The following is a 16,772-nucleotide window of genomic DNA, read 5'->3' on the forward strand; positions in this document are numbered from 1 at the left end:
TTTGGGGGGGTCAAAAGTAGAAAAAAGTGGGTTCACCCCAGAAAACCATATATTTTCGGAAAGTACACATTCCCATGAATCTAAATTGGGTATGCATGTGTTTGTACTCCAAAGTACCAAGCCGCAAATCATTCCTAAATTTGGTGATTTTGGTGATACTTCCAAAAATCACCTCAAAATTTCTACCCTGCAGCATCGTATTACCCACATACTTTTAGGTATCAAGCAAAATCACCCCAAATATGAAAGCCTAGGGTCCTCTGAACAGTTTGATGCCCAATATGTATAGGTGTACCCAAGCATGTGGCATACAGGGGCCCCAAAAGGAAGACCCCCATATGGTCTGTCATTTCAGGTACAGCAAAAGCAACACATTTACATCGTTTTGGGGGGGTCAAAAGTAGAAAAAAGCAAGTTCACCCCAGCAAACCATATATTTTTGGAAAGTACACATTCCCATGAATCTAAATTGGGTATGCATGTCTTTTTACGCCAAAGTACAAAGCTGCAAACCATTCCTAAATTTGGTGATTTTGGTGATATTTCCAAAAATCACCTCAAAATTTCTACCCTGCAGCATCGTATTACCCACATACTTTTAGGTATCAAGAGATATCACCCCAAATATGAAAGCCTAGGGTCCTCTGAACAGTTTGATGCCCAATATGTATAGGTGTACCCAAGCACGTGGCATACAGGGGCCCCAAAAGGAAGGCCCCCATATGGTCTGTCATTTCAGGTACTGCAAAATCAACACATTTACATCGTTTTGGGGGGGTCAAAAGTAGGAAAAAGTGGGTTCACCCCAGATAACCATATATTTTCGGAAAGTACACATTCCCATGAATCTAAATTGGGTATGCATGTGTTTGTACTCCAAAGTACCAAGCCACAAATCATTCCTAAATTTGGTGATTTTGGTGATACTTCCAAAAATCACCTCAAAATTTCTACCCTGCAGCATCGTATTACCCACATACTTTTAGGTATCAAGAGATATCACCCCAAATATGAAAGCCTAGGGTCCTCTGAACAGTTTGATGCCCAATATGTATAGGTGTACCCAAGCACGTGGCATACAGGGGCCCCAAAAGGAAGGCCCCCATATGGTCTGTCATTTCAGGTACTGCAAAATCAACACATTTACATCGTTTTGGGGGGGTCAAAAGTAGAAAAAAGCAAGTTCACCCCAGAAAACCATATATTTTTGGAAAGTACACATTCCCACGAATCTAAATTGGGTATGCATGTCTTTCTACGCCAAAGTACAAAGCTGCAAACCATTCCTAAATTTGGTGATTTTGGTGATATTTCCAAAAATCACCTCAAAATTTCTACCCTGCAGCATCGTATTACCCACATACTTTTAGGTATCAAGAGATATCACCCCAAATATGAAAGCCTAGGGTCCTCTGAACAGTTTGATGCCCAATATGTATAGGTGTACCCAAGCACGTGGCATACAGGGGCCCCAAAAGGAAGGCCCCCATATGGTCTGTCATTTCAGGTACTGCAAAATCAACACATTTACATCGTTTTGGGGGGGTCAAAAGTAGGAAAAAGTGGGTTCACCCCAGATAACCATATATTTTCGGAAAGTACACATTCCCATGAATCTAAATTGGGTATGCATGTGTTTGTACTCCAAAGTACCAAGCCACAAATCATTCCTAAATTTGGAGATTTTGGTGATACTTCCAAAAATCACCTCAAAATTTCTACCCTGCAGCATCGTATTACCCACATACTTTTAGGTATCAAGAGATATCACCCCAAATATGAAAGCCTAGGGTCCTCTGAACAGTTTGATGCCCAATATGTATAGGTGTACCCAAGCACGTGGCAGACAGGGGCCCCAAAAGGAAGACCCCCATTTGGTCTGTCATTTCAGATACTGCAAAATCAACACATTTACATTGTTTGGGGGGGGGGGACAAAGGTAGAAAAAAGTAAGTTCACCCCAGAAAACCATATATTTTCGTAAAGTACACATTCCCCTGAATCCAATTTGGGTATGCATGTCTTTGTACTCCAAAGTACCAAGCCACAAACCATTCCTAAATGTGGTGATTTTGGTGACATTTCCAAAAATCACCTCAAAATTTCCACCCTGCAGCATCGTATTACCCACATACTTTTAGGTATCAAGACAAATCACCCCAAATATGAAAGCCTAGGGTCCTCTGAACAGTTTGATGCCAAACATGTATAGGTGTACCCAAACACGTGACATATAGGGGCCCTAAAATGAAGACCCCCCCCCATATGGTCTGTCATTTCAGGTACTGCAAAATCAACACATTTACCTTGTTTTGGGGGGGGGCAAAAGTAGAAAAAAGTAAGTTCACCCAAGAAAACCATATATTTTCGGAAAGTACACATTCCCACGAATCTAAATTGGGTATGCATGTCTTTGTACTCCAAAGTACAATGCCGCAAATCATTCCTAAATTTGGGGATTTTGGTGACATTTCCAAAAATCACCTCAAAATTTCCAACCTGCAGCATCATATTTCCCACATACTTTTAGGTATCAAGATAAATCACCCCAAATATGAAAGCCTAGGGTCCTCTGAACAGTTTGATGCCCAATATGTATAGGTGTACCCAAGCACGTGGCATATAGGGGCCCCAAAAGGAAGACCCCCATATGGTCTGTCAATTCAGATACTGCAAAATCAACACATTTACATCGTTTTGGGGGGGGCAAAGGCAGAAAAAAGTAATTTCAACCCAGAAAACCATATATTTTCGGAAAGTACACATTCCGACGAATCTAAATTGGGTATGGATGTCTTTGTACTCCAAAGTACCAAGCCGCAAACCATTCCTAAATTTGATGATTTTGGCGACATTTCCAAAAATCACCTCAAAATTTCTACCCTGCAGCATCGTATAAGCCACATACTTTTAGGTATCAAGAGATATCACCCCAAATATGAAAGCCTAGGGTCCTCTGAACAGTTTGATGCCCAATATGTATAGGTGTACCCAAGCACGTGGCATATAGGGCCCCAAAAGGAAGACCCCCATATGGTCTGTCATTTCAGGTACTGCAAAATCAACACATTTACATAGTTTTGGGGGGGGGGCAAAGGTAGAAAAAAGTATGTTCGCCCCAGAAAACCATATATTTTTGGAAATTACACATTCCCGCGAATCCAAATTGGGTATGCATGTCTTTGTACTCCAAAGTACCAAGTCGCAAGCCTTTCCTAAATTTGGCGATAAAAGCAACGGTTTTTACATTTCTGAAAATCGCCTAAAAATATTGCAATTGGCCGCATTTATCTCACCCAACTTCTTACATACAATTGTAAAACACCATAAATACTGATGCCAAGGGTCTACTGAACAGTTTTATGCCCAATATGCATTGATATACCAAGGCAGCTGGCATGTGCGGACCCCAAATGTAAATAGTGAATATGAGTTTTCTCTGCTGCCGATTCGCCTTCTGTAAACATAGACCATTGACTTCATATTATGTGCCTCAAGACCCTCCTAACAGCAAAGACCCCCCAAAACCATATGTTTTTGGAAAGTACACATTCTGACGAAAACAACCAAGATAAAGACGTCTTTCTACAGCAAAGTACCAAACTGCAAAACTTTTATAAACATAGAGATTTTTACATTTCTGAAAATCGCCTAAAAATGTTGAAGTATGCCACATTTATCTCACACAATGTTTTACGTACAAAGAAAAATCACCCCAAATATGGACATCAGAGGTCTACTGAATAGTTTGATGCCCAATATGTATAGATTTACCAAAGTATATGGTGTGTACGGCCGCAAATGAAAAATGTGCATATGAATTTTCACACTGGCCAACTAAGCTGCTGAAAAGAGAACCCCAACTGTGCGTTATGTGCCGTAAGACCCCCAAACTGTAAAAAGACCCCAGAAAACCATATATTTTTGGAAAGCATATATTCTGACGGATCAATCTAAGTAAAATAATATACCAAAGCACCAAACAGCAAAACTATACTAAAGATACATAAGGAACAATAATCCAGGGATAAAATTGCAATAAAACCACAAAAATTGTGCAAATCAATGAAATAACAAAATAACTGCACCGACAGCATAATTAGGGCCGAAATCGATTATCCAATAGTCACGCTGCTGAAATAAACAGTTTTTATGGGTAAAAAAAACACAAATTGGTGAAATGAAAAAGTAAAAAAAATAAAATGTGTATACATGTGTGTACACTTCCAAGAATTGTGTGACAGTGTATAAGTGTGTATAAGTGTGTATATAAGTCCATATAAGTGTATATAAATGCATATAAGTGCATATAAGTGGAAAATGAAAAATTAAAAAAAACGTTTTTTTTTTTTTTTTTTTACTACTAAAATATGTGTGTATGTGTGTATAAGGTAGGTAGGTGTATGCAAGTGTGTAAAATAAAGGGCACTTACCGTTTTTGGCTGATCTAAGAGCTGGAGAAGAGAGATCTGCAGAGTTACAGCAAGCAGGAAGTGTGTGGGCGTCGCTGGAACACGAGGTGAGCAGGAGGAAGCAGAGCAGCAAGGCAGACACGCGATTTGCTGTGTCTGCCTCTTTTAGGTCGGCCCTGCGACAATCCAGTCGCAGGACCGACATGACAGCCCCCCAGCCTCGTTGCCCAGGGGGCTGTCAATGCTGCTAAACCTCTGCAGAGGCGGCTAAAGCCGCTGATGCAGAGTACAGCATGTAAAACTGCAAGCACGTACAATGTACGTGCTTGGCAGTTAAAGCCCTTGCCTGCCAGAACGTACGGTGTACGTGCTTGGCAGGCAAAGGGTTAAATGACATGGTTAATATTTCAGCCAATACAAAAATACACCACTATTTACATCTGGTAAAAACTGCAAAAATGTAACTCCAGAAAATCTATATCTTTTCGAAAAGTACAAAAAGTATGACTGTTAAACTTTTTATGGGCACAAACAAGTACTCAAGAATAATGCAGAAATCACCAAAAAAAAAAAAAAAAAAAAAACAGTCCGAGGGATAAAACAGATGATCACACAGTGAGATTTGAAATCAAATCCCACTTCAACTAGTTTCACTAAAACAAAAAACACCCAAATACACTATCACATGTCAAATTGTGTGCGGTGTGGGTGTGTAATATAGTAACTAGTCCCTGGATCAACTTGTACTATGAGCTATCTTCCATAACCCTGTATTCCTTCACTTGCTAGAAAGCCATCCAACCCCTTTTTAAAGCTATCTAATGTATCAGCCAGTACAACTACTTCAGGGATAGAATTGGAAAGGCATACTGGTAAATAAAGCATTAGAGAGATTATTATATGATCCCCTTATATATTTATACATAGTTATCATATCACCCCTTAAGTGCCTCTTCTCCAGTGTGAACATCCCCAATTTGGCCAGTCTTTCCTCATAGCTAAGATTTCCCATACCTTTTACCAGCTTAGTTGCCCTTCTCTGCACCATCTCTAATACAATAATGTCCTGTTTGAGTGATGGGGAACAAAACTGTACGGCATATCCTAGATGGGGCCTTACTAGTGCTCTATAAAGTGGAAGAATGACCCCCTCCTCCCGTGAATCTATACCCTTTTAATACAGCTCAAGACCTTATTTGCCCTTGATGCTACAGCCAAGTTTATCATCTATAAGTACTCCAAGGTCCTTTTTCATAATGGATTTGCCTAGTGCAGTTCCATTAAGGGTATAAGTGGCTTGGATATTTTTACATCCCAGGTGCATGACTTTACATTTATCAACATTGAATCTCATTTGCCACTTAGCTGCCCAGATTGCCAGTTTGTCAAGATCCTGTTGCAAGGATGATACATCCTGGATGGAATTTATTGGGCTGGATAGTTTTGTGTCCTCTGCAAACACTGATGCATTACTTACAATACCCTCCCCATAGTTAAAGTTAAATAAAAGCGGACCCAATACCGAGCCCTGAGGGAGCCCACTAAGAACCTTACTCCAAGCAGAGAACGTACCATTAACAACCATCCTCTGCACCTGATCCTGTAGCCAGTTTCCTATCCATGTGCAAACGGCTTCATTAAGCCCAACAGACCTTAGTTTAGAAAGCAGTCGTTTGTGGGGCACGGTATCAAATGCTTAGGCAAAATCCAAATAGATCACATCTACTGCCCTCACACTGTCCAGCATCTTACTTACCTCATCATTAAAAGCAATCAAATTTGTCTGACGTGACCTATCCTTCATAAAGCCATGCTGCTCATAATGCCATTCACTAGGACAACATTTTGAATGTGATCCCTTAACAAGCCTTGCCCACCACCCATGTCAAACTTACTGGCCTATAATGACCAGGCTGAGATTGTAATCCCTTTTTAAATATTGGAATGACATCAGCTTTTCTCCAATCCATAGGTACCATACCAGATGAAAGCGAATCTGAGAAAATCAGAAATAGGATCTGGTCTAAAACTGAACTAAGCTCTCTTACCCAGGGGGTGTATACCATCAGGCCCTGGAGCCTTGTTTACATTAATTTTTATTAAAGCTTTATGGATCATATCCCGAGTCAGCCACTGACTAGATTGAGCTGAGCCATCAGTGCACCTATGAAGTAAGCCTGGGAATTCAGACTCCTCTATTGTATACACTGAAGAAAAGAACTGATTTAGCACATTTGCCTTTTCTGTATCTGTTACAACCATACTGGTACTATTTTTTAATGGAGCAATACTCTTAACCTGCATCATTTTACTATTAATATATTTAAAAAACTTCAAGGGGGTTAGTCTTAGCCTCTGCCGCAATGCTTTCTTCATTTCCTTTCTTTGCCTTCCGGATTGCTGATTTACAACATTTATTATAGTTTTATATTCATTAAATGCAGCTTCTGTCCCAACAGTTTTTAAATGCCTTTCTCTTCTTTCCTATTAACTTCTTTACTTCTATATTAAGCCACATAGGGTGATTCTTAGAACTTCTACATTTACTCCTTAAAGGGGTTGCTCATCTTCCAAACACTTTTTTTAATTTAGTTGTTTTAGATCTAAGTTTGAAGTTGAATGTTTAAATCTGCCTGTAATGAAACCCAGGGATTCTGCTCAGCTAGATAAGAAATGTAGCAACTAAATGTATCATTTAGAATAGTTTACAGGGTCGGCAACCCCCAGAGCTGCTTCAGAAGGTGAAAAATGACACTTTACACTTCAATATTAGAAAAACAGTGACACATAGAAAATAGCAGGTCACTGGAAAAAGTCGTTATTTCTGGTGATCTATCTGAAAACAACTAGTTGTTCTAAAGATGAACCACCCCTTTAAGGGAATAAATTGAGAACAGTAATGATTTAATAACAATTCTCTGAAGGGCAGCCCTCAGGGCACTAAAATTAGCTTTTCTGAAATTCATGGTTTTTGTTGCCCCAGTGTATATTTGTTTTTTGCACCAGACATTAAATGATATAACATTATGGTCACTATTACCCAGAGGTCCAATGACTTGCACATTTGCTATAAGTTCTGGTCATTTGAGATCACTAGATCCAGAATAGCATTTTTTCTGGTTGTCTCCTCAACAACATGTGCCATAGAATTGTCATGCAACAAGTTTATAAACTTGTTCCCATTAACTGATCTGGCAGTACTGTTGCTCCAGTCAATATCTGGGTATTTAAAACCCCCCATTATCATTACTTTGCCCAAACTAGCAGCCTTTTCTATTTGCACTATATCAGCCTTTTTCTATATGTGCACTCAGTATGCAAAATCCCTCCACTGCACAAAAAAAATCTGTTAGTACTGATAATGCCATTCTCCAGAGCATAACCTTGAATGTGACAAACTTTGAAATAACCTGCCCACCACAATGTCAAATCTATAGGCCTTTAATTGATAGGTTGACATCATAATCCCTTTTTAAATATGGAATTACTTTTACTTTCCTCTAACACATAGGTACACTAAGGGGCATATTTATTATGTGATTTAAAAAAACGTCTGGAAAATACACCACATATGCTTCTAGACTAGACTACTGCAACTCTTTTAATTGGCCTCCCCCTCCAGAGACTGTCACCTCTCCAGTCCATAATGAACACTGCTGCGAGGCTCATATACCTCAGCAACCGCTCCTCCTCTGCCTCACCATTCTGTCAATCCCTGCACTGGCTTCCGTTACCTTTCAGAATCAAATTCAAATTAATGACACTGACTTTCAAAGCACTTCACAACTCTGCTCCACCCTACATCTCTGAACTCATCTCTATATACTCACCCACTCGCTTACTACGCTCCTCTACTGACCTGCTACTCAACTCTTCTCTCATTACCTCCTCACATGCTCGCATTCAAGACTTTGGAAGGGCTGCACCCCTCCTCTGGAACGCTCTCCCACAGTCTGTCCGACTTTCTCCCAACCTTTCTGCTTTCAAAAAATCTCTGAAAACGCACTTCTTTCGAGAAGCCTACCCTCACTCTGCTTAACTACCAAACGCAACACCACATACAGTACCACATTTCTCACCCACTTACTTCGATTTTGCCCACTCCCACACCTTGTGTATTACTCCCTTCCCTTTAGACTGTATGCCTATGCATAGGGCCTTCCTCACCTCTTTGTACCTGTATTGATTGTGATGTTTGTTACTCCATATATTCTATATATGTAATTCATGTGATGTAGTTGTATAATCACATTTACTTTACAGTGCTACGCAATATGTTGGCGCTATATAAATACATGTTAAAATAATGCTTTGCCGTGTAAAAAAAAAAAAAAAAAACCCAAAAAACTTACATTTAAGAGTTTTTTCTTAGTGAAACCTGACAGAAGTAATGTAAAATAATGGGGGTTGCATGGCGTGAAATAAAAACACACCTTGATAAATTCGTTATTTATTTTACACAGCTTTTTTTTTTGTTTTTTCGTTGAACTTCATTTTACACAGCTTAATAAATATGCCCCTAACTGATGAACGAAAAGATAAAAATCAATGAGAAAAGTGGCCTGGCTAAAACTGAACTAAGCCCTCTAAGCATGTATTCCATGATGCCCTTATGCCTTGTTCACATTAACTTTGAGTAAACCTTTAAAGGAGACATATTGTGCCACTCATATTTTAGTAGTATTCCCCTTCCTTAAAAATGTATAGCACTACTGTATAAAAAAGTTTTTAAAAACCTACTAAAAAAAGCAATTATACTAGAGCCACAACGTTTAGGCTGAAATGAAGGCTGGGAGTGTCATTCATTCTCCCTCAGGAAGTGATTATACTTACTTTTCTGTATACACTGAAGAAAAGAACTGAGTAAGTCCATTTATGAAGCCACATTGCAAGTTTTAAGAAATATAGAACGGTTACTAAAGTCATTTGATTGCATTTAAAATAGTGTTGCACCACCACCATTAAAGTTCTTAATAAAGCCAAAAGTCTAGCAGATGCCTGGACCAGCTTTTTATTTTGTCTTTAAGTTAATATTCCACCTGATAAAATACCGGTAATCTATATCTGCAAACTACTACAAATGTTTCTGTAAAGCCATTTTTGATTCTACTCTTTAGAAAGGACCCGTTGCCATAGATTGAAGCACTCTTAAATGATTAAGAAAATTAGTTATAATAAAACGTAAAAAATGTAGGTTTTTGAATAAAATATATTAATTTAATTGTTAACATGGATGTTATATTCTAATAAGCTTAAATAAAGACATACATGATTTACTTAGGCTGCCCAATATATGCACAACAAACTTTTACAGTACCTTGTCATCTAGTCTTTCAGCAGCCTCCGTGCACAGATCAACCAGACTTGGCTGCAGATGTCCACTCACAACCTTCTCATTGTACATATACATCTGTAGTGAAAGCCAGTTTAGTTTAGTAGTTCATACTCCATATAGACAACATTTCCAGCATGGTTTTAAACTGGCGTAAACTCTGCACGTTGAATATGCATTTCATCTAGTGGTAATTGAAACACGTCTGGGGCTAGCCAGCACTGCATAACAAGTTTCACAGATTAACTTACCTGTCGTGCATATGCCATTTCCACATTATCTAGTGAACTGCGACCTGGTGCTCCAGACTCGCTAATATAACTTGTCTGTTAAAGAAGATAGTCACAATGTTAGCCAAGATCCCAGAACCAGTTTATTAAAGGTAAGAGATAATGAACGCATGACATTTGATGCTAAATCAATATTACTGCATTAAAATATAGTGCACTGTCAAAAACGGCGCTATAAATCTAGCAAAGAACAATTGTGTATAACCTACAAAGATGAATAAAAACAATTATACTATATACCTCACTTTCCTGTGTGAAGTCTAGTGCATCTTCCCCTGAAGCAAGAAGGGTGTGTAAGACTCTCTGTTTCACTTGTTCCCACTCTACAAGCATGGACTCCCGGTGGTATTCTTCAGCCATCACAAATGTCTGATAATCAAAAATTTTACAATGAAAAAAATAGAGAGGCAATTAGACCTTCTGCAAATTATATTTGGCATAAAAGTGTCAGAAGATATGCAAGTGAAGCATTATCCAAATGTACCTTGAAAACACAAAGAATGACCTGAAAATACAACAGAAAAAATATGGACTCAAATACTTACTCTCTTTCTGGATTCTTCAATGGCAGACAGAAGAGCATTGTCCTTCTCATTCTTAAGAAAACCCTAAAATCAGAACAAAATGTTAAAGGACTAAAATATGCATTTTTGCAAGCGGCAACCTGTCTTGTATTTTTGCACAGATTGGAAGTAGACTATTTTCTTAAAACATAGAGGAGCTTACTGAATTATTTTTTCCTTGTGGTTTACCATGTACAGTACCAGAGTTGCTTCTTCTATTTACCACTGTTTACTTGGTCTACAATAGTAGAGTCCAATAATTAGATTCCCTATAATCTGCCAATCATATTAAACACTGGTTAAAGTTTATATTTCACAGATTTTTTAAGACAAAAGAAGATCTACAGGGAACAAGCTTAAAGGTGACATTTATTTCTACAAATATGAAAGTACAATCACTATATTTTGGTTAATATGATGGGGAAAAAAACACAGCAAATGCAAAAGTATGTGCACTGTGGTTGTCGGTACTTAGTTACACCCCAAGACAGAAATTAAATCTTTCAAAATATATTTTTTTAGCAATGATTCCTTAAGATTGTCCGTCTTTTCTTACTTTAGGAATCAATGTCCACTGAACCACAACATTTTTAGGTTGTCTCGCTTGCCCTGCATATTTTATCCAAACCAATTAAGTCTATGCACTATAATGACACTTCATTATATTTTATATCTTTATGCAGTTCATTTTGGGGTATGTATTGGATCATTGTTTTGCTGTAACATCCAAACTCTCTGCAGTCTAAAGGGGTAGTATATACCGATGTATATTCTTTTGATAAAAGACTTATGGAAAATATAGACAGAATATTTCAGCTTGGTTTTTTCATTGATTTTCACACACTAAGCAACATACATAATCAATTACAGCAGGTTGACTTGGTGTTCATTACAGTGCAAATACACATAACAGAGAGATGTATTATAGTTATGACTTTGCCAGTAGTTGTCAGGGGACATATAGTGACTGAGGTATTCTTTGACTACCACACCATGAGAATGAAGTGTTTATTCTGCCCAGGAAGCCATATTTTTTCCCAAGCAAAACAAAATGCATTTAGACATCCTAGCACAGATTTGTGACAATTCACACCACTTTAAAAAAGCAAATATCATAGCAAAACTGTATGGGTAAATAAAATTTATTGCTCATCTACAAGTGGCAGATTGGGGGCCTTGTTTATGAAAGTCTGAATTTATCTGATTATTCTCATCAAAAAAGTCAGACCAAACTAGAGTCCACCATTGGACCTTATTTATTATAAAAAAAAAAAAAAAAAAAATCACAATTTTATTGGATTGGGGACAAACAGGAAAAAAAAATCGAGCAAAAATGCGAATCATTATTTTTTTCTGCGTTTTCCCCCCAAAAAGTTCTTAATAGTCGGATTATCGGGTTAATTCCAGCACAGACCACAGACACGTCCAAATAGCATAGGGACCTCTCCCACTGACTTATTTACAAAGTCGGTAGGTTCTGAGATGACTATTTTCTGATTCTGACTTTTTCCATCCTCGTGAATTAATAGATCTTGAAAAAATTCTAGTTTTTTGGGATTTTATAGTAAAAATAAAAAAATAAAAACCTTGATTCGAGTTTCTTGCATTTGGACTTTAATAAATATCCCACTAAGTGTGCAAAATGTCTCCTTATTTAATATGTCTCTGTGAAACTAAGTAGACATACCGCACCATTTTCTCTACAATTTAAAAATTGCAAAACATTTTTCATATGCAACAAAAAAATAAAGGAGCACCCCACCATAATGTACATAAGCCTCATCCTACCTGAATATCTGTGTCTTTAACAGGTTCCAAAGGCTCGAATGTTGTGGCTGCACTAAGACTCTCAAGCCTCTGGGAAATATGAGAGATGTCAAGACCTCTTGATCCCAGCAGTACAGACCTATTTAAAAAAAATAGGTCTTTAAAAAACGTGATCTATAAATGATTTTTATACTTACCAAGGGCATGACAATACACACATTGAATTAAATTCACTATGGCGATTCATTTAAAAAAAATAAATCCATCAGCCTCCGCTACCAGTTTACTTGTACTTCCTAAGATTCCCTTATGTTTAAAGGAACAGTAACACTAGAAATTCAAGCGTTCTAAAGTAATTAACATAAAATATACTTTTAGCATGCACTGGTAAAAGCTGTGTGTTAACAGAAAGACTACCACTGTCATTTGTTCCATGAAAGCTGGAAAAAAAGGATAAAATACACAGGTTACTCAGCAGATAACAGACAAGCCCCTGTCCAATACAATGGTGTTTATTTGTTATGTGCTGTGTAACCTGGGCCTTTTCTTTCATTTACCAGCTTGAATGGCTGCCCCATGGCTACACTGCAACTTGCTTATATAAACTATATTTGTGTTTCTGAAGCAAACACGCCAGTTTTACCAGTGCAGAGTAACGGTATATTAAAAAATAGAAATTGGATTTCATGTTTAATTTGAAAAGGAATTTTATTACACAGATTTTTGTGTCTGGGTGACAGGTCCACCTTAACTAATTTTATACACTTTCAGTTTTTGGTGTTACAGTTTCTTTAAGCATGTACAGTATACAAATGATTTAGAATTATACACAAACCCACACAAGGGATTCCTGGGAAGTACAAGTTGATCAACTGATTAAAGTCTGCACTACAATTGCAGGATCTTCCTCCCCATGGTTGACCGTGACTACCAATATAGGCAAGAGAGGCATCCTTTACCTCAACAGTACAAAGATTTCTATCCACCACAACCTCAGAGCCACTACACTGTTCTCATTAAAAAACTAACAAACTAATGATGCACTAAAGCAAGTTTCAGAAATATCATTGACAGTCAGGGATGGATTTATTTAAAGTACATTTCTTAGTCATGCCTATATAACACCCCACAGGCTTGCAAAGTTATACCCCCAAACTCCAGACTCGTGTTCTAAATGGAATCTGACTGTGAGCTCCTGCCTCCACCTCTTCTTGTTATGTCCAGCTATTCAACAATAATGGGCTGTTGAATTGAATTATGTCATCAAAGCATTGTCCTTTCCAAATATTCACTCTCCCAAAGTATCTCTCTTGTGTGCTGGAGGAACTTCTGCTTAGGGATGCACCGAATCCACTATTTTGGATTCAGCTGAACCCCGAATCCTTCGCAAAAGATTCGCCCGAATACCGAACTGAATCCTAATTTGTATATGCAAAGTAGGGGTGGAAAGAGGAAAACCTTTATTGCTTCCTTGTTTTATGACAAAGTCACGCGATTTCCCTCTCCACCCCAATCTGCATATGCAAATTAGGATTCGGTTCGGCCAGGCAGAAGGATTCAGCCGAATCCGATTCCTGCTGAAAAAGGCCGAATCCTGGCTGAATCCCAGATTCGGTGCATCCCTACTTCAGCTGTCATCTTATCAAAGCTTATGTTACTTACAACTGTTATTCTATGTATTCTATGTTTTTGTTTCAATGGAAGTCCACTGATGCTCCATTCCTTAGAGCAATGAGAAATTAGTCAACAAAACATTGTACCTAAACAAAAAGTGATTTATATGACTAGAGATTGTCCAGCTAAGTTTAATGCCATCTGGGATACATGGTTCGGTGCTCACACAAGCCATCTTCTCTTTTCTACTTTCTATCTTCCTTCCTATTAAAGTTATTTTAATAAAAAATGTAAATACTCAAAAAAAAACTTAAACTAGATTTTTAGAATCATCTGAGCTTCATCTTAAGTTATCCCTCTACAATCCAGTATTCCTCTGAAATGCTGCTCCTGGGTAAAAACATTCCATTTATTCAGGCATTTCTCAAGGCTCTGATAGCAGATCTCTTTCCATTTACATGGTGGCAAATATTCCAAAGTTAGCCTAAATCACAATCTGAAAATAAAAGTCTTGCAGGACGACATCCAAACTTCTCCAGCAAAATCAGTTATCAAAATACCATGTGACAGTCCTCAATGGTACTTACGCTTTCACATTGGCTGACTCCTGAGAAGTGCGAGTCATGGTTTTAGAGCGCAATCTCTCACCAGCCTGCTGGATCTCCTGTAGGTTCCTCTCTACATGGGGTAGTTCAGTAACTCCTTCTGTTTCTGCAGCAAGCTGTTCAGCCTGCTGCAGGAGCTCTCCAAACCCTTCCCCATCCATTGTCACAGGATATCTGCAAAAAAAGACCATATACCATATGTATTAAAATGAGTTTCCAACTGTAATGTAACCTTCTTATACAAAAACAAGGTAACTTTAAAATATATGCTTTTAAACTAGGGATGCACCAAATTCACCTAGGGATGCACCAAATTCACCATTTTGGATTCGGCCGAACCCCCGATTCCTTCGCGAAAGATTCGGCACAATATGAACCAAATTCTAATTTGCATACACAAATTAGGGGTGGGAAGGGGAAAACATTTTTTACTTCCTTGTTTTGTGATTAAAAAGTCATGCGATTTCCCGTACAGCCCTAAATTTTCATATGCAAATTAGGATTCTGTTTGGCCAGTCAGAAGGATACGGCCAAATCCTGCTGAAAAAGGCCGCATCCTGGATGAATCCTGAACCGAATCCTGGATGCATTACATCCCTACTTTTAACACCTGCTAACTAGAAAAAAAAATTGAATATGGATTATTTCAATGAACGAACAGCTGCTCAAATTTATTATCCGCTTGGAAATACATCAAGGTTCTGAAGAGGGAACCCCAATTTCTGTATTAAAAAAAAAAAATTTAGACTGATTAGGGGTGTATACTCCATTGAATCAAGCAAGAACATTATTATCAAGCACTTATCTCTGTAAGGGCATTAATATGTACAATGTCTCATGCTTCAACCCTATTACTAATTCTTGCTACTGCTAACCCCTTAAATTCAATAGTAATAAAAAAAAAGTAATTAAACAGTAGGAGGTCTATTTATTTTGCTGTGTAAAAAGTGGAGTGAAAGATTACCAGTGATGCTGTTCATAGCAACCAATCAGATCTTTGCTTTTGTTGAAAATCGAATTTCTGATTGGTTGCTCTGGGCAACATCATGGTTAATGCCACTTTTTACACAGCACGATAAATAGGCCCCTAGATGTATTATAAATCAATTTTATAAATATCTTAAATATCAATTTTAATCCACCACTAACGATATTTTGACTTAATAAAACTTTGCCAGGCCCTTCTTATCATTCCAAAAAGGAAAAATAAGTGCCAAAATACCTTTGCCCTATATGCATTGGTTAGTCAAGATTCAGAAGGTTGCACACAGCACAGAATAGCATCTGGCTTCCAGAGCAAGAAAGTTAATAAAAAAACATTGCACTACTAGGAAACCTTCATGATTCCAATCATATTTCATAAATCAGCCTAACAATCTTATTTTTTTAAAATACATGTACATTTTTGTCTGATCATTTTCCGTGTATTTATAGTGGATGACACATGTGACTAACAGTAGACAGGAGATCAATCACTGTTTTTAGGGCACTAAACATCACTGCTACTGTTTTTCGATGGACTCTCCAGATTTTCCTAGCACAGCCCGCAATCCCGGATCGCTACTTACATGTCCCACAAAGATGTTAATTGCAATTTACGAACTCCTTGCCTCCAGTTTTACAGAAATTCCCGGCGCCACAAGTCTCTCACGCGAGACTGGGGCGTCACGGCTACGCTTGAACGTGATGACGCGCATATACGTAGCGCCATGTGGGAGTGATGAGCAGAAACGTATCAGCCATACGATTGGAAAACGCAGTGCGCTGCTAGTACCTCCACGAGAGAAAAAAAGATTTATGTTTCATTTTGTTTGTCTGCCGTGCCCACTGCCGCCTCCTCTCCTAACATTTCCTGAGAAGTTATTTACATTTTTCTTTTGTTAGGGAATTAAAAAAAATAATTCTTGATTTCCAACAGTACCTGCTGCCATCAGAACCTTTTCTCCCAAGACTTTGTTTAATACTTTGAGGGTACTAGGGATTTTTGTAAACGAAGGCAAGTTTTTTTTTTTATAGTTTTGGTACAGAGCAAGGGCTAATTTTAAAGACAATTGGTGAAACTGATTAAAAGTAAGCTTTTCCTTTTGCGTTTCTTTTCCTTTGTTCTATCTGATGTATGCAGGTTCTGTGTTTTCTGCAGGAGAAATAACCCCAAAGGGCATTCAATGTTTTATGTGGAGACCTGGCTG

At 38.0% G+C, this 16,772-nt stretch overlaps 1 protein-coding gene across 1 annotated transcript in view; it reads right to left on the reverse strand.

The window, feature by feature from the left end:
* Positions 1-16,212, reverse strand: part of nup93.L (nucleoporin 93kDa L homeolog) — a 39,248-nt gene extending 23,036 nt beyond the window's left edge. Inside the window, 9 exon segments of the mRNA NM_001087122.1 lie at positions 9,730-9,822; positions 9,996-10,070; positions 10,275-10,403; positions 10,580-10,642; positions 12,386-12,488; positions 12,490-12,499; positions 12,502-12,503; positions 14,566-14,757; positions 16,152-16,212. Of these exon segments, the coding sequence (NP_001080591.1) occupies positions 9,730-9,822; positions 9,996-10,070; positions 10,275-10,403; positions 10,580-10,642; positions 12,386-12,488; positions 12,490-12,499; positions 12,502-12,503; positions 14,566-14,744 (654 nt within the window). The 5' untranslated portion in view covers positions 14,745-14,757; positions 16,152-16,212.
* Between the last annotated feature and the right edge of the window lie 560 nt (positions 16,213-16,772).

This window comes from Xenopus laevis, chromosome 4L (genome assembly GCF_017654675.1).
Source record: "Xenopus laevis strain J_2021 chromosome 4L, Xenopus_laevis_v10.1, whole genome shotgun sequence".
NCBI lineage: Eukaryota > Metazoa > Chordata > Amphibia > Anura > Pipidae > Xenopus > Xenopus laevis.